Genomic DNA, 27113 nt, shown 5'->3' with positions numbered 1-27113 from the left:
TTTTACTTTCTGCATGTGTGCTTTCAGCTACTGGTACTGGAAAGGAAATGCAATAATTTTAGTGTCTGACCTATAATTTCAGTTTTGGAGTGCTTCTGATTTAGTCCAAAGCAATTTACAGAGCTGATGAGAAACATCTTGGCAGTGACTCTTCTATTGTCTTTTTAGGATCTGAAGCCCCACTATCATTGGCATTTTCTGTTGGCATATTAAGAGGTATCTGTCTCTGTAGGAAACATACATTAAAAATGGATGTGGTAGACAAGAAACTATTTACAGATGAGGAAGGGAAACAAGATCCAGGAATTAAACTTAGGCCGCCAGTCTCTGAAAAGCAGAGCTGTCTGCTTTTCCACAAAACACCAGTGATGGATCTGTTCTCAGCACTTCCTGAGGGTTTCTCTAATTTAACTGCCATTTCCAGTTGTAATGCTGATTATTGAGTATTTAGAAAATGTTTCATTTTCTTTTCCTTTCCCCGTTTGTTCTTTCTTTTAGCGGCCATGGCGTGAACTTGAAAAGATTTGGAGGCAAAGAGTGGGGTTTTGGCTAGGAGAAGTGACTGCATGTTTTGCTGATACTGGAGCCTTGCACAGGGTGATTCAGGAGAAGTCAGATCTTCCCATTAGCACTGCATAATTGCTGTTTGGTCTCAACAACTTATGTTCGAGCTATCTTGGGCACTCCTGATGATGGGAGGGGTGATGCTTCACAGTCACTTGAGCTGAAGTTTGTGCTGAGGGTAAAGCAAAAGCCAGAAGCCTGCTGTCTCAGGTTGCTCTTTAAGCGTTAAGAGTTTGTTGTTGTTGTTGTTGCTGTTTTTTAATTGTTTGAGAATTTGAGAGTAAGAAATCAGCAAGACTTAGGAAATGAGCATCGATGAAATTAGTCACTGCGGGAGGAAATTTGCAATCTGTAACCAAATACCTCAGCCCTTTCATGGACTGCCGAAATAACCCTGTGGATGCAGAATGAGAGGGTCTGTGCTGCAGTATCCCTCCGTGGGCTCTGGGATCTGTCCGTCAGAGTTTCCAGCTGTAGAAAAGGATAGGGTGGTAATGTCAATGAACTAGCTGAATTACCCTTCCACCTGCCTTCATTGCTGAGTCTGCTGGTGGTAGGGGCAGGGTGGCAAGAGGAGAGGATGTTCTCTCCTGTAAATAAGCTTGTGCTCAAAGGGGGACATTGTCCATGTGTCTCCTCAAATAAACAAGCTCTACATGGAGGACCATAGCTGATTAAATCACCCAGAACATTTCCAAAGTAAACAAGCCTTTCTTGCTTTCATTTTCCCTCAGAGGGAGGAATTCAGATGATTATTTTGCATTAAGATTTGGTTGAACACCTTATTATTAGCTTTATTAGTATATATAGTACACACAATCTGTTGTTATTTGCGTGAACGCAAGCACGATGTGCAAGCAGGCCTCTGCTTTTCATCTGCTTACAAAGACTCATGTACTTACAAAGCCAATTGCTAGTCTAAATAAATAAATAAATGTCTGAGTCATGTTTGTGATCCTAGGCAATAATCTGCGTTCTTCCATCTGGCTGCCTAAATACCTGTGTGTTTAATTCAATAAGATGATATTCATCTTTTATCTTCCCTTTCCTAGTTCTTTTAAGGATTTTTTTTCCTCTTTTCTACATCTGGTGCTGAGATTCCCTAGTTACCTCCCTCCCCTTCCCCTTCTCCCCAGAAGCTCCTGCTCAGAATTTAGCTAATGGATTTCTAATTCAATTTGGACTTCTGCTGGGATAAATCACCATCCTACAAAATTATTTATGGTTCTTGAAAAATTCACTGTGGATGAAATTAGGTAACTAGCACCAGGCCGATAATAATGTCATTAAGATCCAAGGAAGAAAATAATGAATCAGTAGATATTCATGAGGACTAATGTTAGTCTCAGGACGGCAGTCCCATCAGGACACCCTTAGCTCATGGAGAGAACTCTTCAGAGCACCCAGGATCAGGCTCCTGCTCCTAATCCTTCTCCTCAACTGCTCCATGGGTACAGAAGGAGACCTACATAAAAGCAGGAGGTTATTGCAGAAGCTCAGGGGCTCAGAGAACAACCCAGTGCTGTACAAATCACTGGCAGAACTTGCATTGGTTCTGAAACAGCCGGGATTTATTCCTAGTGGTTCTGTAAACGTAACTTCGGCTATGGTCCTTTGTGTAACTGCTCTTGGCTTTGTAGTAAACAATACTGACTGAGATATTTTGGAGAATTTTGAGGAAAGAACGTGAGTGCGGAGTTGTATACTCCATTGTGAAGGCAGTGCCTTCACCATGCCACCTACTAGGCTGCTACATCCATTTTGCGGATGGGACCCTGAACCTGACAGGGTAGATTTCCCCATGCTCACACAAGAATATCCATTCCCTGGGTCTTAGGTCAATGCCTTAACCAGATGGCCATCCCACTGAGCTCTTGTTTTAGGCATAGGCAAACGTCCTGTGTTTCTCTGGGATGGAGTGATCCCGCTGATCAGATTAACTGGGAACTTCAGATAGCACATGGAATCCGGATCCATAACATCCCACTAGACCTCAGTTTTATTAATCACAAGGTGTTGATCATCTTTTTTTTGCTGAGAAAAAAAAATGCTTGCATTAAAAGCATTAGAAATCTAGAAGCAGAGCTCTGCAGCAGTTTTAATATAATGAGAAAAGTAAGGATAAAAGGAGCCATTCTTGGTAAAACCAAAGGACTGACGTTTTAACCCTAGCATACTGATGCAAGAAGCAAGCTTAATTATTAATATGAAACAACATAAAAAGCTAAGAAAGCATTTTCAAAGTACTGCATCCAGTTATAGATCCTCTCTCAAGCTGGCAGTTTGTGTTCTAGCCATCAACAATATGCTGTATACAGATTGATTTATATTAAACCCAAGTTGTGTTGGATGCTGTAATTTACCACTGGCCCAAAAATCTACGTGCCTACAACTGACAACTCTGTAGTCTGAGCTCTGTTATTGTTTCCAAGACATGAAAGAGCCCTACAGATCCTCACATGAGAAAAAGCAGGATCAGCTCTTCGTGTTTTGTTGTATTCAGGACATCATGTTCAGACAGTTGACATAGCAGTCAGATGAGGAACCTGTGTCTGAACTTTTAATTCTAAAAATGCACACAGAGTTAATTATCCTCAGATTTTTCCTGAATTGTATGCTTTGGACTATACCCAGGAAACTTGTTTCCAGTATGTGTTGAGAATATATTTTATGTGCTATAAAATGCATTCTACCTTCTAACCACAAAGGTTAAGTTAGGTCTTGTAAAAAGAGGTTTTTCGTATTATTGCACCAGGCACCTACTTTCATCTTCATGTAAATATGTCAGGCTCTGTCCTGTGTGACAGAGAGTGCCTGAAGGAGACTTGAGAATGAATAGGTTTAACAAAAAGTATTTTAGCCTAAGCCTTGTCCATCTTTAATTAGTTATCAGGGTTAAAGGAGGGGTCAAGAGCCTGGAGCTGCTTCAGGACTAATGTGTCAAAGAAAAGTGAAGCCTAACACTGAAGAGGAAATGATGCTCCTCAGAGGTTTAATAATTTTTTGACCCTGTGTCAACCATTATGACTACTAATGGAAGCTGGGGCAGAAATGTTTCAAATTAGACTTTGCTGTGCAGGTGGTTGGGAAGGGATCCCATACCATCATACGGACTCCTTGCTAACTAGAACCCAAAAGGAAAAATGCGTTTCAGTTTTGCAGGCGTCATCTGATCCTGTTCCTTCACTGTTCGTATGTAGCATTCATACCAAAGAAACGTAGCGAGAGTGTGCGGCCCAACTGCCTGAACTCTGCTGGCGCAGCCATGTCTAACAGGAGCCGTTTCAGTTTCGTAAGTAGGCTAAATGCCTGGAGCTCACTCTTATGGAATACAGCATATGTGTTCGGTGAACTAACAGCTTTTGTTATTCTGTTTTTGTTACTTGACTGAGTAAGGGAGATAAAGTTTCTGAGGCAGTCTGCAACCCACTTTCTTTTTTTTAAAGCATGAATATTTTATTCATTCTAAAGAAATGGAGAGGGAAAGCAACAGGAGAAAAGAGAGTGATCTTACACAAAATAATAGTTAAAAAAAAAATCGCTGGTGTCATTTGTGGTTTGCACAAGCATTGCTGTTTTACTTTCAGGTGCCGCAGATCTGATAGCCTTGGCATTGTACCTGAGCCAACCAGTAGCTCTCTACAGGCACAAAAGCAAAGTTTCCACCAGAATTAATGAATATATTGCAAAGGAGGGGGTGACTGGCAGTGCACAGGGCAGGACAGCAGAGAGACAGGACCTTTGCCTCTCCACTCGACATTTCACACTTCTAGTACTAAGTCAGCCTCTCCTCCACCTTTATTTATCTATTTAAATGGTTAGGCAGCCTCATAACATACCTTGCAGATTACTTCATTGGATTTCTTGTGCTGACAACAATTATTGTAAACCTTCCTGCACAAAGAACAGCTTGATGCTCTTCATATGCTGAAGTATTTTCATCACCTTGTGTGAAATCATGCTGTGTTCTGGCTTTTTCCTATACTTGGTCCAATGCTAACAAGTACCTGTGCCATCTCTTGCATGTTTAGGCAGCAGCTGGTAGACTAATGGAGTTTGCCTCCAGGCAGTGGTAAAGTTATGGATACAGCACTTTAAGTGTCACGTCTGTGTATGTACCCACAACTTTTGTCTTGGATTAGCAACACGATGTATAAAGAACCCTCTCTTACAGAAGACTGTGAGAATCATTTTGAGGACACGTTTTGGTTTTGGTTTGCCTCTGATCTGAGTGATGATAAAACTGCCATCGGCCTCAGGAGAAACAGAAACTTTAATTATGATTATGAATTAAATGAACTGGAAGAAAATGCATTTTTTCCAGGCAATAATATAAAACTTGCATGTCGCTTAAAGCTGGTACACACCATTTAGTGCATTTGATTAAAAATAAAATTATTTTCCTACTTTAGAACTAAATCTTCTTTTCCTTACTCGGATGTGAAGCAGATCTGACTAGATTACCATCAGTGCAGTTGTACGAGGCTAAGCCAGGCAGAATTATGTTCCAAGCATTGATGTGGGAGGAGAAGGAGGTGGTGCTGTCAAAGTGGAAGAAACAGAGCACAAGCTGATTGCTGTAGGTAGCCTGGTTGTGCAGCGTGTCCGTGCTGGCCATGGCAGTGATAACTGTTTGGTCTTTCACCTTCCTCTGCCTTTGGTTTCATATCTGACCGTACAACATCCATGTGAAACAGGAGCATGGAGTGAAGCGTGCAGCAGGAGGGGTCTCTGTTGGCTGCAGTGCTGCAAGACAGGAGCACCCACGGTGGCTCTTTTGCTTCTGCAGCTGTGAAACCTTTGAACCATTTCTCTCAGTTTAGCAGACACCCTGTCCAATCTCGAGCTGTGTGCTGTTGTTGTAAGAGAAAGTGTGGTGCTTTCTTCTCCCCTTCAGCTCTTTCCAGCTTGCTGAGGGGTTAGTCAAGGTAAGATGGATGTAATGAACAGGATTACTGTATCACACCTCTGGTAGCCTATTTATTTATTTATCTATCTATCCATTTATTATGTTCAGTGTGGTAGGTCTGTCACTGAACAACAGAAACCTCCTTCCTCGACTCTTCGGTTGAGCCAAAAATCCAGTGTGTCCAAAGCCTTAGATGCCCATCCGCTGGGTTTTAGAAAGGGCTCCATGATGGCGTCTGTGGCTGAGGATAGGTTGTGCATTGTTTCCTATGTCTATGTTGATACTGCTTCCTTTGCTGAGGGTAAAGGAGGGAAGGAAGGGATGTGTTTGTTTTTTTGTTTGATGTATGTGTATTTTGGGGGTAGACTATTGCCCAACTGCCTTCTGATCTACATGTGGATATGGTCCTTGTTCTCTACATGCATGCAGTACGTGCATTTATCCTCCTGGAGAAGGGTAGTTAAACTGAGGTCTGCTAGGGTTGTCTTCACTGAGGCCTTGTGGATGCAGGGGCAATTCATTCCTCTTTGTGGTATTTATTTATTCTTTTTCAGGACTGTACTCACCCAAAAAAGATGAACGTTGCATGCCCTATCGATTTTTCTATTACTTTTCCCTGCACTCTGTTTTCCCTGCCGAAAAGAGCATTTAATTTTGTGGGTGCTCAGTAAATGTGAGTCTGAAATTCCCTTGACCTTGTTCCCGTGAGAGTTCAGCAAGGTTCAGTGAGCATCTTGTTTGTGGGCTGCCACAAAACCAAGCCTCCTCTTTAGCCATGTAAAGGCCTGCAGTGAATTCAGCTCAGAGCAAGCAGATATCAGCCTGTGCCTCCCAGGCTGGCCAAATATGATGCTGTGATAATCTTCCTAGGCTATTTGGTGAAATCTTCCACTTCTGAGATAGTGCAGAATAATGTGTGATTGCCTTATTGTATGCCCTCCTTGCAATCAGCTTGGTGCAGGGCTGACAGAGGATACAGTGCTGAGAAAGCCACCCTCCTCCTCTTCCTCCACAGAGCAAGGCAGGAGAACGTGCTTTGTCCTTCAGGGTGCAGGCTACCCTTTGCTGTGCCCATCTCTCCCTGTGAGTGGTCTCCAGGGATGGGGCAGGAACAAGAGAGACCCCCAGCAAGGCAGCTACTCACCAGTAATTCTCTTCATCAGCTTATTTCTTGCTTACACATCACATCTCGCTGCCTCTTTGAAGTCCCGTTTGCTCTCGCTTCTCACGCAATTTGGCCTAATTTTTGTAGCACAGTTTCATAGCTCAGGCAGTGTTAAGGTGGAGGCAGACTGTAGAGCATACAGGATTTTTTGCTTCCTTGCTTCCCATCTGGTGGCACCATGATATTGTGTGCCCTTCTCGGGATAAAAGAAAACTCTGTGACCAAAGGACTTACAGCTGAGCAATTTTCCTTTCCTGAAAATGCATGCAGTGTAAAACAAACCATTGCCTCCATTCTGATAAAGCTGTCTTCCCCAGCTAGCACCTGCTGTTAATTTCACAGTAAACAGTACTTGTTGCTCTAGAAAGCTTTTTAATCATAACATTAAAAACCAAACAGAAATCCCATCCATACAGTTAACTCCAGCTGCCTTCCTTGCAACGCACGGGGAATGATCTTGCCGAGTGATGGGCATCCAAATGCAAATGGAATTAGCTTTGCAGCCATTTGTTTGAAATTGCTCTTGACTCATTCCGAAGTAAATTCCATTTGAGAAGAATTTGCTGCAGGTCTCACACGAGGAGATAATGGTCCAATCTATTATGATCTAAGCAATAATAGTGTAAGTCTTGCAGTTCAGAAATACAGTGAGTTATACGCCGGGCTGATGAGAATTAAAGCTTGATATATAGTAATAAAACTAGTGATCTAGAGATGAATAGATCGGTGTACAGAGCACAATATTTTCCTGCCACGGATTAGAGCAGGGATACTGGTCCATAAAAAGGGAAGTATACCATAAAATCTCCTTTCCCACTTTTTATGCTTGAAGAGCTAAAATGTGTACAGTTTTGCAAACAAGTGCATGAAAAGAATATAGAACTTGCTTAACATTAAAAGGCTCTTGGCTCAGATAGAGATTTGTTTTACCATCATAGAAAATTAAACTAAAATTAAACTGAAGTTCCTATGTGGGACATTCTGTGCCAGCTCCTATCAATGCCGATTTCAGTGACACTTCACCTGTTACTATAGCTTCTGCATTCGACTTGCATTTAAAATATATATATAGTTGTCAGATACTACAGACGGCAGATAAAAAGTTGTGTCTTAATTCAGGCCAGCAACTAAAATAAAAATTCCAAATTAAATTTATAGATTAAAACGGCTTTTTAAAATTCACTCTCTCAATATGAATGAACTGCATGAGTGAAACCAGTTTAGCAGTACCATTAATCAGGTCTTTTGTCTTGCTAATATAAATCAGACAATAACAACAGATGGGTAGCACACTTTATTATGTGAAAATAAAGATGAATGTGACATATTGCAGAAGTAAACTTGCAGCTCAAAGTTGCTGAGCACAAAAGGGGACTTGTTATAACCAGGTGGAAGTGTGTGCGCCTCACGTTGTGTTTGATCAAGGTTGTAAGGGGAGCAAGACCATGACAGAATGATTGGCAACCAAGTACCTGAAGTTTTAGTGTTTGTTTCTACACTCCCCGATTACTCCCAAATGGTTTGATTTGTTTCTTTGTTTGTTTTCTGCCAGACAGATAAAAAAAATGTCTAACTCCTCAGGAGAGTGAGATAAAAGATGTATAAAGCTTGCTGCTTTGTTGTGCAATTGGGAGATGAAAATTTTAAATAAACAGCTATAACCGTCAGGAAGATTGAGATCAAATACGTGGGCAAGATTTATCCTCTTGAATGGAGATGGAGCACACAGCGAGAGCTGACCTCCATCTGCATTATAGAAGCAGACCCACTAGACCACATGGCTGTAAGACAGTGATCCTGAAAAAAACAACAAAAACAAACAAACAAACAAAAAAAAAAACCTAAGTCAGAGCTTGGACTTCTTTTGGGCAGAGGAATGATCTGTGTTTTACTAGAACCGGTGAGGAGAAACTTTGATGGAAGTGTTTATTAAATCATTGGGAGTCGCTTCGGTTCTGCTAAAAGCTTGTTTTATAGAGTTGCAAAAAATCTCGACACAGCCAAATAACCGATATTGACATTTTCAGGGGTAAATGTGTTTGATTTTTTGGAATATTTTTATATATTTACACTGCCATAATAGCTATGTCCTCACATTGCTGCAAGCACCACAGTGGAAGCAAGATAATATATAATTCCCATTTAAAAAATGGAAAGCAAGTTTTCAATCCAAATTTGGTTCCAAATCCAAATCAGCAGCTTGTGTTTTGCCCTCAAACCGCTGCCTCGTGACTTTGGCTGGGTCTGCGACGCTGGCTGCGCAGGAGGGGAGCAGTGGTCTGTCTCCTGCAGCAGCACATCCCATCCCCTTGGGATGTTCCAGGCGCGATCCGTGCAGGTTGGTAAAGCCTTCTCTTGCCTTTTAGCAGGGAATAGCAGGAGCGAGGGACCCTGAATGCTGCTGGAGGTAGGGCTCACTCTGCAGGCTTTTCTTCAGCCAAACGCCAAAAAATCCAGTTGCATTCACATTCGGGGTATTCTTCTTTAGAATTTGTTCTGCAAAAAAAATAACTTTAATGTTGCTACTAATAGCAACAGTAAGAGGGCAGTGATTGAATGAACATAATCTCGTAGCTACTTTGTGAAATTCCTTCTAAAAGTGCAGCTTTTAAATGCTAGTTTCCAAGGACAAGGCTGCGTCTGTACACTCTCTGTGTGACAGTTTGTGAGTGGTTTCCATCTCTATCCCCAGCATTTGAGAGAGGGTTAGATGTCTGTTGGTATCAATGAGAAAGAGCATGGAAAAATAAAGTTGGGTATTTATTGCTTAAAAAGAGTAAGGTGTCATTATAGCAAGAAGCCATAAGAAAGCTGGCTTGTACCTGACCATGGGATGGCAGGCTGGTGAAGAGAAACAGCCACAGCCACCATCAAAAAATGTGATCAGGTTATCATGTACTGGGCACTTCTCCTAATATAAAAATAATATTTAAAAATTAGGAGCAGTTACCTACAAAAGGGAAACTCAAAGCCCATACGCATTCTCCAGAACTGAGAAAATAATTAAAAAAAAAGCAAACCTTTATCTTTCCTGCAGCTTGCTGATCTGTCCTGTTAGACTTTCCAGTTACATCTTTGCTAAGATGCAGTTAATTGGTCAGGCAGCACAAGTATTGCCTTTGATAACGTGCAGAAATCTAGTGGTGAAAATAAATACATTTATTCTTCCAGTCACCAGAAATTAGTGAAGCAGTACTTGTTTAATTATGAAACATATGTGTGCTTTGTTGGTTTCCATCTGTCTGCTCACTGATTTGCAATTAAATGACCAGAAGAAAAAGATACGTCCTGTGGCAGTTTGGGGGAAATGATTCATCTCTAATGTTCCTGTGCTGCGTGTGGCTGTGGAGCGGCGTGTGCGAGGGAGGGAGGCACTGGGAAAGATGGGAAGTTACAGGCGGAAGGGGCTGAGGAGGGCTGCAAATCCTCTTGCTTCAGTTCTGATATGTTTCCATGTCATGAAAGCAAATGTTGTCTCACCCAGCTTGCTGAAAGTCATCTTTCGCTTTGGGAAAAACTGGGGAGCAAAGTGGAGCGAGGAAGAAATGCCTAATGGGGAGTGGACAGGGGACTGCAGAAAAGCAGGCTGGTGTGGTCAGGGTGGAAAGGAAAAAAGTGGTAAAAATTAAATTGAAGCATTTGGAGTGGATTTGTTGGAGATGGAAACTGAATTGTTATTCTATATCTCAGGTGTTCCCTTTGCAAGGCAAATGCCAGACCTTACTCAGTGGTCCTTTCTTCTAACGCTGAACAGCTCAGTTGTGTGAACTGTGAAGGAGTGATGCTGTAGTGAAACAGGCCTTTTAAATACCCACATGGGCATTAATATGGAAATAAATAAATAAATTGGTGAATGTGTGCTATCTTCATAAATAGTTCAAGAGGCTCCCAGAGTCTCTTGCTGGGTAAGGTACTCCCATCCCTAACGAAGACGCACAGCCTACCTTCACGTAGCCATGTGGGTGGGTACCCTGCTGCCTTCTTGTCCCAGCTCCTTCCTCTGGTGCTGCTTTTCCCTGTCATTCTGCAGTAGCAGTGGCTGGAGGGAGAGCCTTTTGTGCCCCTTGTAATTCTGCACACAGCCGTGACAGGCACATCTCAGGTAGGGAAGGAGCTGTCTGACATCTCATCTTCATGAAGACTGGCAGGGAGGAGATAGTACTTCCACAAAAATACTTCCACACTATTTTTAGTTTGATGTTCTGTGCTGTTTTATTGATTATCTGCAATGTCTGTCACTGTGTATAATGCTAACTGTTTCAGAGGCAGAAAGGGGGAGGTTGAATAGGGCCTTCATGACTGGCAGCCTGTTGGTGCTGGGTCTGTCATCAGTTGGTGCCTCCCCATCTCGTGGCTGCTGGGAGTGTCTTGGATGGTCTTGTGCATTGATGTGGGGAGGTGAACGGGACAAGGGCTATTCTCCCCTGAATTGGTGCTTTCTGGTGTAGAAGACTTCCCCAGCAGAAAGTGACAAAGGGGCTTGAAAGGGAGACTTGTGAAGAGAGAGAAAGGAAAGCATGTGGGTTAGGTGTTGTTCGTGTTGCCTCCTGTGTGTTGGACTCTTTTCCTCCTTGTCCAGACTTCTTGCATTGACATAATTCATTACCAGCACCACCAGGGAGGTGCACGGGTTCCTTAAATCAACAGTGTGGGCCACATTGGCCCCAAGTTTCACCATCTCACAGCTGCTGTGCCCCGTGTCCCAGCTCCAGCTTCCTCTCTGTAGTGAAGAAAGCAGAAACGAGGGTGCCACAAAGTAAATGAAGCATAGCCTGGCACCTTCATTAGCAGTCTTAGCAGTCTGAAAAATGAACAGAGGCATAGACTGGGCATGCATTTAGTCTTCTGCTCTTAGAGTAAATTTTAAATTGTTCGTCTGAAATGAAAGACGTTCCTTCCCATTTTAACATCCTCAGCCAATACGAGCTATGTGCATTCACTTGATTAAGCACAGTGATAAGTCACTATCGGAAAATGTGACCTTGAAGCTTCCAAAAGTTTCTATTATTTCCTTCTACGGTTTCACAGTCAACTCTCCCAAGCGCTAACATAATGTTTTATTGCTTGTGTTGCTGGTGATGATAACAAAGGACCATTCCCAGTCATGTGAATGTGCACATCCCTGTCACATCACATCGGGGGAAGACAGCTGAGGATGTAAAGAAAAATCTCTTCTAGTCTGAAAACAGCAGTGCATTTAAGCCTCCATCTCAGAATGCTCCTAATATAACCTTTTATTTGAAAAGCACACTCAGGAAGTGCTTGTGAGTCTTTGACAGCTGAATTTTGGTATTTCATTTGTCCTTTTTGTCTCTTTTTTTTGCAGATGATGATTTTTTTCATGAACTTCCAGAAACTTTTCCTTCTGATCCTCCAGAGCCACTACCCCACTTTCTCATTGAACCCGAAGAGGCTTACATTGTGAAAAACAAGCCTGTGAATCTGTACTGCAAAGCGAGCCCAGCCACACAGATCTATTTTAAGTGCAACAGTGAATGGGTTCATCAGAAGGACCATGTGGTGGATGAGAGAGTAGATGAAACCTCCGGTGAGTTTGCATTATGTCTTGGAGAGATGGGAATTAAAATGCAGTAATATCAAGCCCACCTTTGTAATCTAGCAGCTATTCATATGGCAGCTACTTTTCTTTACTCTTGATATAGCTGTGAATTCTGCAACTGGCATTACTGAACACTAGCTGTCATTGTGTAGAGGTGGTGTCTACATCCAGGTCAGTTAGTAATACGTGATTTGTAGAGGGTCCTGCCCTACTTTGACCACTTCTCCAGTTTCACAAGTTCCCAGTGGTTGCACTGTATCATAGTCACAGACCAAGAATCCCATTGTCCACGTAGTGCTGAAGAGCATTTGGGTTGTTCCTAGAATGATGTTTTCTTGGGGAAATGTGGAAAAAAAAAAAAAAAGAGAGAGAAATTTAATCATCTTCTAGCATGAAAGGAGGAGAAGGCACACCTGGGCACAGTTTAGGGCAGTGTATTGATCCAGGACAAGCTCCTGGCTGTTATTCCATTACATTTTTTTCTGCCTGCTCCATAGAGCCCACATGAAGGAGAACTGCAGTGCGCTAGCAAGGAAAATAAAACAAACAAACAAACAAACAAAAAAAAAAAACAGGAGCCTCATCCTTCCTCAGTCAGTACCAGAATGCCACTGGCATTCATGATTAAAAAAAAAAAAAAATACGGTTTAAAACTTGAGCTATAAACCAGCCTAAATCAAAGATATGATTGTTTGATTGTTCCAGTTTGAGAATACTGGTAATCAATGGAGTTTGAGTCACATGCAAGGAGAGAAGGGGGACTTACTGCTGTTTTGATGTCTCTGAGAAATAGCAGGATACCAAGCAAGGAGGTACCTTTCCTTTGGGAATTACACCACCACTTGGTCTAATTACTTAGAAAAATAACTCCACCAGATGTCTTGGAAGTCTCTTGTGAACTGGGTTTTATTTGTTTCAGCTCATTTATTTGCACGGAGATCAAAAGCATAAGCTTTTAACAGTACCGTGGTGCTCTCAGCTTGAGAAAGAGAAGGTGGGTGTAGGGAAGAATGGCTGTAGAAAAAAATTTGTACTAAACTTTGGGCCTGTTTATTTGCTTGTAAGAATAGGCTTTTCCAACAGGTTGAATGCAGCAGAAAAGCTAAAAAAAGAAAATCTTGTTACTTAATACATCTGTTTTTTTGTTGTTTGGTTTTTGTTTAGGTTTTGGTTTTCGTTTCATCCATGGGAGTCCACTGCAATGAAGGACAGGCAGGAGAACTGCTATCACCCTGTTATTCTTTAAGCTTTTATTAACATCAGTATTCAGAAACTGAATTATGTACAGTACAGTCAGAAGCAGTTTGAAAATGAAGGCTCTGATTCTTCTTCTCAGTGACTCTAGAAGAAATAAGACGTTTGTACTGAACTCAGCAGTTCTGGGCCAATCTGGAGGAGGGAAGAATAAGTTTCTAAATGTTTGTCTTTATGTTTCTTCTTCTGTCTGATGTGAGAAGAGGCATTAGCATTCCATGTAAACAATGAAAAAGCGTGGCTAGCTTTCTTACTACGGCAGAACTGATGTAAGGCCTGTAAAAAACAGTTGTGAATAATGGGCCTTAAAAGGTGAGTGACAAGTGGCTGTCCACCCAGTCACGAAATAGAACTGCTGAGTTAAGCACTGCTCGGTAGTGGGAAAGAAAATACCTGAAAATGCTGCATATTTAACTGAGTAGCCCGACTTGAATACAAGAAGTCCACACACGATTAGTATATAGTCTAATTTTAACATGTTGAGTACAGTTGGTGCAATCATGCCAGATGAAGTGAAAGACAGGAAAAAAAACGTTATATCAACTATCAGAAATTTAAATATAAGAAGACAAAATAAAGAATTTCTGAAAATACCTAAAATTCATGCATTCTGTAAGCTTTAATGTGGGAGAGGGGTTACACTTAGAGAACATACCAATTTAATAAAAATCTTGAGTCAAAATAGCATCAAGAAGTTAGAGCTGGCTTCTTCTGTTAGCACCCTTGCTCTGCAGCATGGATTGCAAGTCTCAGGGAAATGCTGATGTGTGGACTGTAGTTCTCAGTGCAGGATAAATACATTGCAACACATATATATATTTTTTTCTTTTTTCTTTCTTTTTTTTTTTTTCCCAAAATCTCATTCTAGAATTTCACAGTGCCATAAAACAGATTGTAACAGAGAACGTAAAAGCCCAGTCTTGAAAAGAGATGCATCTGAATATATTAGAGGACAAATGTTTTGAATAATAAACAGCAGCAAGTACATGCAAACAAAACCCATATCCAATTAGAGATTAACTTAATCTACTGGAATTGGGGGGGGGGGGGGGGGGGGTAATGTCAAAAGCTGTGCACATCAGATTATTAGCTCAAGAGACACAAACCCAGGCATGCTAATAGCTTGTTAAAATGCAGCTGTTGACAGAACTTACATTTGTCAGTCTAAATGGGTGGTGCCAAAAGGTTGGGTTGGTTAACACATCACAGTTGCGAAGTTTGTGCAGCTTCCTCTACTTAGTCTGAGAATCTATTGCTCATAACGCAGTGTTATTGAAATACGTAAACAGTGCCTTTAAGGTAGTGGTAAGGTAGTGTTGTGTTTTGTTTTGTTTTGTTTTGTTTTGTTTTGTTTTCAAAGCAATAGATGCTCAGGAAAATATACCCCGTGCAGCAGGAGTTAGAGACAAAACAGCAAGAGACAGTGGCTGTGAGGATTCATACAGGTGCTTGAGGAGAAGGTGTTAAACATATGAGGTCATCGGCCTGGCAGCTTGTACCAGCCAGCCTGCAAAGCCCTTTGACTCTACCACTTTCGAGGCTATTTAGGTTTCTTTTGCTATTTTTGGCTAGCTAGTGCAGTAGTTGTAACATAGGGCACAGCAGTAGCATGTGAGCTGCACGGAAGGTGGTGAAAGGGCAGCAGCTCAAGCTGCTGCTGCTGCCGGCTTAGGCTTGCAGTGAGAGAGGCTGGAGAAATGGTCCACAAACCAGGGTATGTCTAGGTGTTACATGTGCGTGTGCTGAGTGTGTGTGTGTGCCCGTGTATGCATGAGGAAAGTGGGTGGATTGCACTGTCTGTGCACGCAGAAAAGCAAGAAAGACATTCTGTCCCTTTGGAGCACCTCCAACAGCAAATTCTACATTTATCTCTAGTAATAACCCAGGGCTCAAAAAGGTCTCATCTATAAAGTGCTTCTGCTGGTCAGTTGTGTAAATCCAAGCAACTGAGAACTTGGCGCATTCTTCTCTTGGGATATTTTACTGTTCCTAAGGTCTGCTCTGCATAAGTACAAAGAGGAGCACCACAGTGAGGTGCTCTTCAGCTCCCATTTTTTAACCAGGCTTTCCCTCTCGGGCCCTTAGATAGAAAAGCAGAGCAAAGACAAACCAGATAAACAGGCAATAAAATACATGATAGAAAAGAGTAAAAGTCAACTATGCTTTCTTTTCTGCAGCACATGTGATAGGGAAGAGATAGGACTAAAAATACAGGTGTGATGCTATCATCTAGAGATTGCAAATGATGCATTAAAGAGAGAAATAGGCTTTGATTTGTGAAAGATTATATGTTCCTGGATTCTGAGCCTATAGCCAAGAATTAAATCTGTGTAGAGATAATTAACTCTGCTTATAAGGCAAATTTGTTTCTGTCAGAGAACAGCACGACAATAGTAGTGTCACAAAAGAAGGAAGGAGAGTGCAGCCATGCTCTCATTGAAAAGAGCTGTTACATACAAATAATGAATATATTAAGAATGTTAATTTTTAATAAGAGAAAAACAAATATATTTTTTACTGTGTGTGTGCATATATGTGTATATATATATTTTTCTTTTTAACACAGAGAAGATACAACATAAGACTTATAGATCTCTGCACTTTGCCCTGTGAGATATATTTAAGCTGTAGGTAAAGCCTTGCTGTAAAGAACATGCAAAGGGACTCTGTGGGAGTTGTTGCCTTCTGGTTGGAGAGGATGAGAACAGTAACGGTGACAGGGTGTTCTAGTACCACTCTCTTTGATTAAATTAGACTGAAGAGAGAGCCTGGCAAAAAATTGCAACGATCGAGCCTGAGAAGCCAGAAGCTTTAGATAGAAGATCATTAAATTCTGTTTTTAAACTTCAGACTCTCTAGATTTTTTCTTCTTTATGAAAAAGTTAAGCATTTTCATAAAGAAGTCAAATGGGTGCTTTGAAAATCTTTAGTGCACATCTTTGACTCCTTCACTTCCTATGTAGATGAAATACAAGGCAAGTCATGGTATGTTTTTGTTGTTGTTTTTACTGGAATATTTTCCCATTAATGTGGAAAAATATATGTAACGAATAAGAACACTGGTTTTAAAAAAGCAAAGATAAAAGTTGTTTTGAGGGAACGCATATGATTTTATGACTGACTTTCATAAGAGATAACAGCAAAGAAAGTAAAAGAAAGCCTGCAGAACTGGTGCTTTTGGGGACAAGAAAATTCCATTGCCACAAAGCAGGAAGCTTAATGGCGTCAGTAATTATTAAAGCAATTTGTGCACATTTTCCAAATTACTGTGCCTCTGAAAATGGCTAGTTTGCATGTATGCTTTTATGGAGACACATTTTCACACACACACACAAAAAGTTCTGCAGTGGTGGGAGAGTTGCAGACATACAGAAAATCAGTGTCCGGCAGCCCTTTATTCCCTTTTATCCAGAGGGATTAAATGCTGCTAAGTCAAACCCAACACTGCTGAGATGTACAACAGAGAAATAATCAGGACTACTATTTTTCCATATGGATATGCATTGTAATAGTTTCCCCATGACTGTTAAGGTGAAGGGATCAATAAACCCCCTCTTGCCCTCTGCAATGGCAGTGATGTGCTTCTCTCTCTTCTTCAAGCAAGGAGAAAACAACATTTGGAACTCTTCTAAGTGCTAATTAAATAGACATATTGGGCAATTCGGCCAACGTTACTGTTTGCCTGTACTTTTTGTCTTCTGGTGCTCAGATGCATAGGGAGAGGAAGGCTCAGTGAGTTTGCTGGTGCCCTCCTCAGTGATCCCAAATAGCAGCAAGATGGAATAAGGGCTCTTGGACCTGTCCTGTGGGCTCTGCTAATGCAAAGTTAACAGGCCTATCTGTGCCATCACAGAGGAAAGACATGCTGAGGGAGGCTCTGTTAAGAAAAAGGTGAAGTTACCAATCCTTTTTCCTGTGTCCTGCCTTCAGAGGCAGGCCCCTGGGGGACCTAACATCCACCAGAAATGCCCCTGGTGCTACCCAGCCTTCAGCAAGGAGCACAGATGTTTCCGAGATCTTCCCTTGAGCTGCTCCTTCCTCTCCCTGCCTCCATCCAAATTAACAAAACTGGTCAAGTTAGAATCTGGATCAGAATAAGATTTTCCCCTGATGAAGACAGTTTATCAATCTGCACTCCGGTGGGTGAATGTGCTCTTCTTTTCAGACAGAAATCTCAGACTTCTTCGTTTCAGCTTCTTGACATAGCCAAGAATCACTGCTGTGATTCCCACGCTAACCTTCCACCATTACCTTTTACCATTAATAACGTATATCTGGATGACTTGCAGATTTGATGAAAGGAGACTGAGCTTTTGACGTCTGGTCAGCATTGATCTGGCAAATAGGAGGTTGTTACCCTAAGCAATGGCTTTGGCAGCCTGTCAGGGGAGTAGATATCCAGCTAGCTAAATCTTTAATAGATCGCCCTCAACAGAGAGATCAAAGATTGATGTCTACCCTTTTGCCTTTAAAACAGCTCTTGCAGGATGCTGCAGCCAAGACAGCGTGGGGAAGCCTCCACAGTGACTCACTGCTGTTCTGGCACTGTTTGTAGAGACAGAAATATCGCTTCCATCGTACTCCGTCACCTTATTTTTATCTGTCTATGTACATCTCATGAAAGCTGTTTATTTGGTGTTTGTGACACTGTGATTTGGAAGTCTGCACTGCCCTAATGAACAAAAGCCCCATTCACTTGTCTGGCTGCTAGCTAGCTTTCATTGTTGAAGCTGGGACTTTTGATTATACAACAAAGATCATCTTACACACTCTTGTTTGGAGCAGTGGTATGTGTTCCTCTTAGTATTTTTTATGAATAAGAAAAGCAATGGCTATATACAAAATGCAGCAGTTCATTGATACCAGCATGGAAAAACTTAATTTGGGATCTCAAATATGAAATGCAGGTGCCCCTGTCCCCCATGTAAAGCCAGCTCTGGAACAGGAGCACAGATGGGTACCATTTGCCTTGTTTTCTGTCACCCACAGATCCTTTCCTTACTGCTTTTTTTTTTTTTTTTCTCTCTCTCTCTGCACATCTTTCTTCCTTAATCTCTTCTTGCTTCTTCATGACCTGCTCTAGTCTCCTAATCCTCCTTATTATTTTTCAAGAGTTCAAAATGTGGACAGTTTCTTCTAGGAACTTTGCTAAGGAGATGGCAAGTAATGCTAAATGCTGTAGTTATGTTAGAGCCTGTAATATTTTGACTCTCCGGGGCAGAATACCTTGGGGTTATTCTAGTGTGGGGAGCCACATATCATAAATAAGGATTGTTTTCCTTCCACTGTTGTCACAAGTAATTTTATTTTCTGTTTATCATTGGATCAAGTCCCTTACAAATATCAAGCACCCTGATTCAAAATAATTATTTATCAGCAACGTATTGCCAATTTTTAGCTGTGCTCCTTCAATACTCTCCCCTAATCCAACTCATTTCAAGGAAATTTAAAAATGTGTCCGTGTATCTTTTCCCAAATGCTTCTATTAATAGGTTTGAGATGTGGGCTAGAATTGATACTCTAGTCCATTTTCTTTAGTAATTCAGACTCTGTCCACTCCCTGCAAGGATGCTGAAAATGAAACCTGCTGGTATGTATGGTCTGAAAGGCTGCAGCTGGTGCAGAAAGGAGCAGCCGTCTGTATTTCTCCAAAGAACCGGGATTCTCTGGAGGGATACCAGATGCTTACTTACATAGAAATATGTGAACAAACCCACACTTTTTTTTTTTTCCTATTTGACATTTCAGTGGATGACATTTTAGGTGCCACTCAGGCCTCCTTCTATGTCCACATCCCTCCCTGTGGCCTTGCAGGCAGCTCTCCCAGGAAAGAGGAGGCCTGTGCCCATCACCACGGTGAGAGGAGCTCCCTCTTCTCCCAGACTGCATCTCCAAAACTGGCTGCTGGGAGAGTGGTCCCCAGCACACCCCAATCAGGGAAATACCCAACAGCAAAGCTACTGCAGGCGTTTTGGCAAGAAAGCAAAGTTCCCACTTTTATCTTGAGTAATTAGTATACTTTAATAGAAAAAGAACCATTTTTGAAACTTCAGAAGCAACACGCTCAGAATTTTCTAGGCTATAAATTCAGTATGGTAGTTATTTTTGTTGAAGGAAGTGGAGAAATCACCAAGGTCAGTGCTGACCCAAGGAAGGGAAATTACATTTTTATATATAGAATAAGAACATTGTGTCATGTATTTGCTCTCTGGAGGAAAAATCTGCTTATAGGCAGTGCAAAACCATCTTCCAGATACAGGAAGGTTGTTTCTTATATTCAACAGACCTCTTGGATTTTGAGTTTAGACTCCACTGAGAACAGTATTCACCATGTGTAACACTCTTATAATACATATATTGCCATATAATTAATTTCTTCTTTAATCATGCTGTGGTATAGAGGTTTTTGTTTGTTAGTTAGTTAGTTAGTTTGTTTTTTAAATTCCTGTAAATCCTTGTGGAAGGCTGCTTCTAGCTCTTATACCTAGACACCTTCTAATGAGGAGGGCCAGAGGGAGATGCTCTTCTTGCAAGTAAATCCTGCCCACACTCTTCCTGTGTGTCCATGGGAAGGGTCATTCCAAATTTTCCGTGGGTTCACCACATATCTCCGTGCAAATAACTCCACTTTTCTGTTATTTACTTCTTCTAAGTGCTCTGGGATCAGAAGTTAAAAGCTTTAGGGTATTTATTCATTTCTTGTTGCAGCATTAACTTCCTATCTGCAGCTGTTCTCCTGATTATCCTGAAGGTTTCCTGTGGGCTTCTAGGAAAACAAATCTGAGACAGGAAATAAAGTTATTTAAAATAATAAAAAAGAGGAAAATGGATGCATATTGTATTCATTTGAAGCATTTGAGGATACGCCTTTGAATATTTCCAGCCTACACCTTATCTCCCTTCATGGTTTTCCTTCATGGAGCCCTTTGTTACTCACAATCCCATTAATCCCTTCAGATTCCCAGAAGGCATCTTCAGACACCAGTTCCACCCACCAGAGCTTCGGACTAGCTCTGGCTTTGCACAGCGCTGCTTTGGTTTTCCATCTGTTCCCTGGGCTCCTTTGGAGATGAAAGCCCTTTGCATGGGATCCGGGGTCCCCACAGCATGGGCGGTCTAGAGCCTGAAAGGACAATGAATTTCAGCTTTGTTTGGAATGGGAAGAGAGGCCCAAAAGCGGACCATCATTTTTTTATTATTATTTTTTATTTTTTTTGTATACAGGGATGGTGAAGAAGAGCAGAGCCCAGGTCTTGTGCAGTGTCCAACAAAAGGGCTGCAGCCAGGAGCACCCTGGCACTGCAAGGGCAGCGATACTTCAGTCCTGTAGGTATAGGTTTCTCGGTTAATTAGGAGGAGAATGAGTTAGTCTGTAGATTCTTTATGAAAATCTCTGAAAGCATGCAAGGAAATGGAGGTCCAAATTGGATTTTACATTTTCTTTGCTGAGCACAAGTTGCAGTCTTATTTCCACTAAGCAGGCAGGGTTCATGAAATCATTGCTGAGGGGCAAGGGAAAGAGAGGAGGCTGTTGCACACAGCTCTGCCGCATGCAGGATCTAATTTTGTGCTGCCTTTATGGGTTCACCTCTTGCATTTATTTTTTTTATCCTTCCCATGCATTCTTGATTCGTCCATAAACGAGCAGCATGACGTGCTGGGTACAGGCACGCCTGCTGCTCACCCGCGAGGTTATGTACATCTCTTGCTCATCACATTTTGATGGGGTGCCTTTCCCAGCTCCTCGTAACTTCTCATCCCTCTTCCTATTTTGATTGTAAGAGCAGAAAGGGAGTTTTTCGTCAGTCTCTTCTGCATCTCTTCATCCCCCGGAATACTGATCTTCGGGCCCTCGCTGCCTCTTCTATTATTTGTTCCCAGCTTTTGATTTTGGAGAGGGTTGGGGTTGGCTGATTGCTGCTTTTGACTTCCGAGTGACTTGTACAGCGCTGCCTCTGTAATGAGTGCCGACACCGCACCTGGTTTGGCTGCCATGCCCTCCTCTGAAGAGGAGAAAGGATTGTCAGCCTGAAGTGTAATGAGATGTAAAAGGGGATCAGGCTTTCTTCTGAGTTTAGTTTTAATCCTTTTGTTCCTTAACTGAAGTGGAAGCCAGTACTGCAATTCAGTCAGAGAGGGTACCCAAGGGGGGGGGAAAAATAAAATACATAGAACTACAAGGACGCTTTTCGACAGTGTTTACTTACATAATGAAACAGGCCCTTTTTTTGTGTGTCAAAGTCACGCGGAGCTGTGGAGCAGCTTGCTTGCATCCCTGGTGCCTCGCTGCAGCTGATGGGGGCTGTGCGTTGTGCTCTATCTAGCAACACGTGCACTTCTGTGTCAGGAATGACTTCTGTGCCTCTTCACGTTCCTTCCGTGATGACTCCTCTCATCTCTCCCAACCGAGGGAAGTCTCCTGGCCTTCAGGAGCTGGGGCTGGGACTGCTGCCCGGGCACAGACCTGAGTATGCACTGGGTGTGGGAGCAGACATCACCAGAGCTTCATGTCTGCCTGCCACAAGTCACTTCACTTAATGCACTGGAGAAAGCTTCTTTAAAAGCAGCTTCTTGCCATTTGTTTGTTAAAATATTCTCAGTACACCTAAGTCGGCCACGAAACGTGGTGCCAAACATGCGGAACAATAGCAACAAACAGCCGTGACAGGCTTTGACACGTCTCCCCCAGCCTTCTGTTCCTGCACATTGTGGACTGAAAAAAAGGAAAAGAATGGCTTGGGAGGGCTCCTGTGTGACCCCTTGTGTCACCTTGTGGCTGTCCTCGGGCCCACGATAGCTGCACCAGCCACTGAACTGTGTCATTGCATCAGGAACACAGCAATGAGGCGTTGTCACCTTGTCTCTGCTCCTCAAATCCACACGGAGTGGGTGCGGTACATAGGCACATGTGTGTATATATATTTTTGTATATACGTCAGTTAAGTCAATAAGGTAACAAAACAACTCAGTTTATATTTTTATTTTAAAAAGGTTAAAAATATATTCATTTAAATACATATGCAGAAGCTCATTTATTGTTCATTCCCTCTCGCCACCCCCCACCCCTCCACTCTGCAAAGGGAATGTAAACACGCTGTTCAAAATTCAGATGCTCTCTGGTGGCTTCCCAGATGTTGGAAGTTTCAATAGAATTTTTTTCCCCCCATAATTTCCTCAGCTTCTTCTAGCAAAGTGCTAAACAACCATTATTCCTTTTTGTCTGCACATTGAGATTCATCTGTAGGCTCTAAACTGCCTCAAAAGTGCTTCAATTTTGCATGAGCACTAAGCTGGGGACTGGGAAGCATTACCCACTGCTGAAGGCCCAGATCATTAGAAGGAGCATGTAAATCCTCTGAACCAGAAATAAAAAGTGCAAAGATTTCCTTTGTTAAGTCTCAACTGCAGCTTTATGTAAAACATGAACCTCTGGCAGGGTGTTTTCCTGGCCCTTGGAAAAAAAAATAAAATAATAAAAAAAATCTTTTCTCAGCCACACGTGCCTCAAACAAAAGAAGGGAAAATTGGGCTTTGACCCAAAAGCTGGAGCTGCTCATGCTTTCCTACACGGACAGCCTCTCTTCCTCGTGCTCCCCGTGAGTAACCCTGCTGGTCTGGGAAAGCACTGCTTGGGCACTGCCACTCTGTGATGGGGAGGATTTGGGTCAGGAGGCTTCCACCTTCGTTTCTTTCTGCTCCTAGACCTATGTGAGTGCAGAAATGGAGATACCTGTGGTTGAATGTAGATGTATGCTTGCGGTGAGGTTTTCTTTGGAGTCCTGCTATACCAGAGCATGATTATTACTTTTGTACCAGGAAAAATAAAAAAAGAAACAGAAACAATAAGCACACGTTGTTACATGTGGAAGAGAACAACACATTTTGGAGCAATTTGTGCATATTAACGAAAAAATGCTGGGAAACAAAAAATAGCTTCCATTTAAAAAAATATGGGAGGAGAGTTGTTTTTGCTTTGACTCTTAGTTGTTTATAGGGCGAGAATAAGCAATCCGATGTAGTTTTAAAGTATTAAACAAATATAGAGCAGTGAGGTGCCTAAGTTGGTCAGGGAGGAGATGGAAAAGTGTTTTTCACCTACCACAAGGGGACAAGCCCATGGGTCTCCTGCCTGCAGCTCACCTCCACCACGCTGGCAGAGGCCAGGACTTGCATTTGTTTTCCACCAGTACCCAAGAATTCAGTTTTGAAATCTTTCTTCCATCTTACACAACTCGATCCTTCAGATGTTAATGGAAAAGAACAAAAAGGCCTTGTTTTTTGCTAAAAGAAAATAAAACCCCAACAGGATGCTCATTCTTTAATTCCAGTTCAAAGCAAAATCCCTCTGAAGACAGCCCTTTGTAATTTCTGTGGAAGTGCGTAAGTCAGTTAAAAAGTAGTGGGGGAACTAGCATTTTAGCTTAACTCACTGCTACTGGTTGGTAATTAGATGCCATAGCAAACTAGTGCAAACTTGATGTAGGTTTTGACACAGGCTTGACTTTATTAGGCAATTACCTTTATCTGTATTAATTTGAGTTACGGAGGTATCTCTTTCCTAAGGAGAAAGTTATGGAGAGAGCTCAAATAGCTGGAAACCTTTAATTTAAATGCTTGAGCTAATATTTATGGCAAATTGTTTGTAATCTTCCTGCAGTCGTTTTGTACCACTAGCCAGCCATCATTTAGGGAAAAGCAATACTGAGGCAAAAACAGGTGCATGCAATCACAGTGTGAAGGATTACCAAGTGGAAAAGCTGTTTGCTTTTTAAAAATATCTCTACATATCTATCTGTCTATCCATCTTTTGTTAAGACTGCCACTACTCCACATAGAAAATAAGATATAGGCAAAGTGTGCCGTTATGCAATCATCTCTGTCCCATTAGGATGCACAGAGTACATTTTTCTCAGCAAGAACTTTAATATTTGAGGCTGTTCTTCTTCTGCATAGCCTATTTATTCATTTTTAAAAGACCAAATTCCCCAGCATAAGTACTCTGATGTTTTGGGGCAGAATTACTCCGTGACTGTGAGAGATACGTCTCTGCAAGAGGATAAATGAATTCCATTCTGACAGAGGACTGATTTTATGTTTTCGTTTGTAAAAAGGTTATTTTAACAAGGAAAGTGATAAGCCCTCTACTACAGAGACAGGTTGTTTATAGCACCTGTGATGAGCAATTACATAAATCAGATAGCTCATTGTAGACTATCACTAGATCATCATTCTTGGCTTTGGTTGTGTAAGTTTTACCATCAGAGGAGAATATAACGACAAAGGACTGCATAATGAGAAAGGAGTCTACGTACCTTTTAGTAAGTTTGTTTACAGTCATACCTCTTTGGTGTATGGGCTTGCCCACTTCACAAAAAAAAAAATAAAATATGAGGCTGTTTTAACAAGTTTGGATGAAGCTTTGTGTATGAAATGTAAGGCAGATGGGGACCGTGAGAACTAAAAACGCTTTCATCCTTTTTGCCAAATCCTGTGCAGATGATCCAGCCCCTTCTGAAATGATTGAAAAACTGCTGTTTTATTTTTTGGTATCAGGATTCTCCTTCCACCTTCGTCTTGCTTTGAAGAGCATGAATACGCATGTTATTAAAATATGCACTGCCTGAGCAACTTCCATACAGTATTCATTCACTCACCTCTCCTATTACTAATAGAAAAGGGAACCGTGAGTCAGAAAGCATGGGCTGCTTCAGACTGGCACTAATTTCTTTGAAGACTGAGCAAACCACAGTCTCTAGGCTGAGGATCTGAATCGCATATATGGGTGCACACCATGTTTTGCTAAATGGAACCACGGAATTGCATGCCATAAAAAGGGATCGTGTGGCAGCACGTGTGGCTTGCACACGCAGAAGAATCCCCTACCCCATAGCTGTTTTACTACTGACTCCCCAGAGCCTTGTCTCTCTCCTCACCAAACACGCGCCCTGACCTCTGTTTCCCCACTACAGAGCAGGAAGGGGAGGAATTTGGGGGGAAAAAATATCTGAATTTCCACTTACAGAGAAAATAAACAATCCATTCCATTTCTTGGAGTTTGAAAGTGCAGCTTAGTCTTGTGACTAAATAGCTCCTGTTTAGTGTTGTGCCAGAGGGTCAGAGACATGCCAATATAATGTTTCCACACAAATTACTCTGTAGAAGTCCTGAGGAATATTTTCACACATGCGGAGCGTTAATATCAAATGCCAAACATTTATGGCAGCCAAAGTATATCCACATAATTTCTTGGCAAAGTGATGACCAGGGAGGCGAGGATACTAACTCTGTGGCCTGAACTGACTCCAGGCTGGATAATTACATTTAATTAATTGCTAATAATCTGATGTTTCAGATATTTGCAGTGATCATTTCTCATCATAAGCAGTCATATGCAGTTGCAGAACCTTATGAGACATTTTTGTTTCCCTCTGGAAAGAAATTACTCTGATTGGCATATCTGCTCCTCCTAAAATCATTGGGAAATTTGCCAATTACTTCAGTGGGTGCAATATGGAACCCATGAGTTATTATTGCACTTACTAATAATGTACCATAATATCATACAATTACATTACATTTGCATACATTAAAAACGATAACATTTCTGCCTCTGAAGACCAGATAATCTACCTCACAGTTTGTATAGCCAGCTAATAAGTTAAGCACTTAGGGACCGTGTGAATGGAGTGTGTCTGTGCTTGATTGTGTTTCTAAGATAGAGCTTATAATAAAATAGTATGTATATAAGCCACAATTCCCTCCTCACTCTTTCTTTTGCTCCAGAAGGGGTAGTAATTTTATTTTCATGTATACCCTCAGCCAGTGCCTCTCCTCTGTGCTCATTTAGCTGCATGCATTAGCAGTAGGCAGACTGAGCATGGCTCCCTTCACCCTCTGCCTCGTTCCACCCATTAATCCCTCATTAACGTGCAAATACAGAAATAAGCAAAGTTCTGGTTCCTTCCTACTCCTTTTCAGAGCCCAACTTGTATTAGCCCTAGAGATACATTTATTTTATTGAAATGAATAATTGCATATGTTGTGCTACTAAATATGCAAAATTTTCACACATGGAGAAATTCTCCCTATTTAATTCATGGGATGTCATCACAGATTGATTATGCCAAGGCTCTGAGCCTTATTATAAGCTATCCTCTGCCCTCACTTGGACAGAAAACTGTTAGGGGTAGGAAGATCTTTTAGACCAGTTTATTTAGTCTCCTAAAGGCTACAGGGTTTTGGACCTCTCTTGAGGGAAATTCCACCAACGTAATGTCTTTTTCTGGTGCCAGGTTTAAGTAAATGTTTTAAAACAGTCTGATCGGTGTGTATAAATAGCCCTGGTCTTGAGCAACCTCTCTGACATCTTTTGTAACCCAGCTGATCCAGATCTGAATACTCAGGACCAGAAGACAGCAACTATTTTTGGTTTTGTTTTTTTCCTGAGATTTTTTTCACTTTCTCATACTCAATTTTTTAAAACTTCTTACATTGCTGCTCTTTTGGGAATTCTGCAGTTATTCAGAAAAGAAACGCTTATGCAGAAAGAGCCCAGCAACCCAGAAATGCATTTTTAAGGATTTGTGGTTTTTTAGTGCACAACCTTAAGATACAATTACCATTTATTTTGGAGAATTGCTTTAAATTACTTTGATTTTCTG

At 41.6% G+C, this 27113-nt stretch overlaps 1 protein-coding gene across 1 annotated transcript in view; it reads left to right on the top strand.

The window, feature by feature from the left end:
* The window catches only part of UNC5C (unc-5 netrin receptor C), a 247808-nt gene that overhangs the window by 149688 nt on the left and 71007 nt on the right, over nucleotides 1–27113 (top strand). The window contains 1 exon segment of the mRNA XM_048049472.2: nucleotides 11965–12186. Coding sequence (XP_047905429.2) covers nucleotides 11965–12186 — 222 coding nt within the window.

The sequence above is a fragment of the Anser cygnoides genome, chromosome 4, assembly GCF_040182565.1.
Source record: "Anser cygnoides isolate HZ-2024a breed goose chromosome 4, Taihu_goose_T2T_genome, whole genome shotgun sequence".
Lineage (NCBI taxonomy): Eukaryota > Metazoa > Chordata > Aves > Anseriformes > Anatidae > Anser > Anser cygnoides.
The sequence above is the reverse complement of the archived record's forward strand: the minus strand, read 5'-3'. Positions and strand labels throughout refer to the sequence as shown.